This window comes from Bison bison, unplaced genomic scaffold (genome assembly GCF_000754665.1).
Source record: "Bison bison bison isolate TAMUID 2011002044 unplaced genomic scaffold, Bison_UMD1.0 scf7180017864518, whole genome shotgun sequence".
Classification (NCBI taxonomy): Eukaryota; Metazoa; Chordata; class Mammalia; order Artiodactyla; family Bovidae; genus Bison; species Bison bison.
In genome coordinates this window covers 81,486-82,399 of record NW_011495071.1, presented here as the reverse complement: position 1 = coordinate 82,399, position 914 = coordinate 81,486, and the positions used below count along the sequence as shown (strand labels likewise).

Below are 914 nucleotides of genomic sequence, written 5' to 3'. Positions count from 1 at the left end.
ACTAAATTTAAGTATAGAAAGACAAGCAAAACCATCAGCTGCTGGAGCTGTCATTGAGAAGTTTCTAATTCTTGCAAGGGTCTCCATTTTTCCACACTCTTGGGATCTGTGCGGGCTCTTTTATCTCTTCCCCATCCAAGATTCAAGTGAATCTTAAAACTCAGAATTAAATCGGTGGCTGGTAGACAAGTCCACAATTCAACTCAGGATACACAGAGATGAAACTGGCCTTTTGTTCTGATGTTTTCGCCTTTGGGAACTTCGAATATGTGGTTGTGTCTCTTCCCTGCCAAAGGTTCTTTCCACTGAAACAAGATGTATGAGTGAAACAAGATGTGATGAGCGAAGTTTGGGAGTTGTTTGTTTGTTTGTTTGTTGTTTTTTGAGTGGTGGTAGCACAGCACTGGGTTTCACAGTGTTCATTTCAATTTTGGTTTATCAGTAATCCAGACAAATAGGCCATTTGCAGAGAACCACTTTTATTTCACTCCAGCTTTTACATACTTTACAATGTCCCCAAGTCTTACTGTGTCATGTGATATATTTATAGGTTCTTTGGGATGTTGCCCAGAGAAACAAAATCTTAGGAGAGGAGAATGATGATCCCAAAGAGAAACCCTAATCATAGGTGTGCCTTTACTTTTAGTGTAGTCCAGGGGCCAGCAAACTTTCTCTATAAAGAGTCATATAGTAAATATTTCCACCTTTACAGGCCAGTCTCTGTTAGAACCACTCAACTCCGCCATTGTAGTGTGAAAGCAGTTGTAGACAGTTCCGAAAGGAATGACTGTGGCTATGTGCCAATAAAACTTTATTTGCAAAAACAATCAGTAGATGGGATTTGGTTCACAGTCAGTAATTTTCCAGGCCCTGGCTTGTCATCATCCCCATTTCATGGATTAGGAAAACAAAGC

General features: G+C 40.2%; 1 protein-coding gene across 1 annotated transcript in view; it reads left to right on the top strand.

Moving 5' to 3' along the window:
- Window positions 1-914, top strand: part of ARHGAP6 (Rho GTPase activating protein 6) — a gene marked incomplete at its 3' end in the record, with an annotated part of 105,238 nt that overhangs the window by 25,675 nt on the left and 78,649 nt on the right. Inside the window, exon 3 of the mRNA XM_010830630.1 lies at window positions 713-855. Coding sequence (XP_010828932.1) covers window positions 713-855 — 143 coding nt within the window. The remainder of the gene's footprint in view (window positions 1-712; window positions 856-914) is intronic.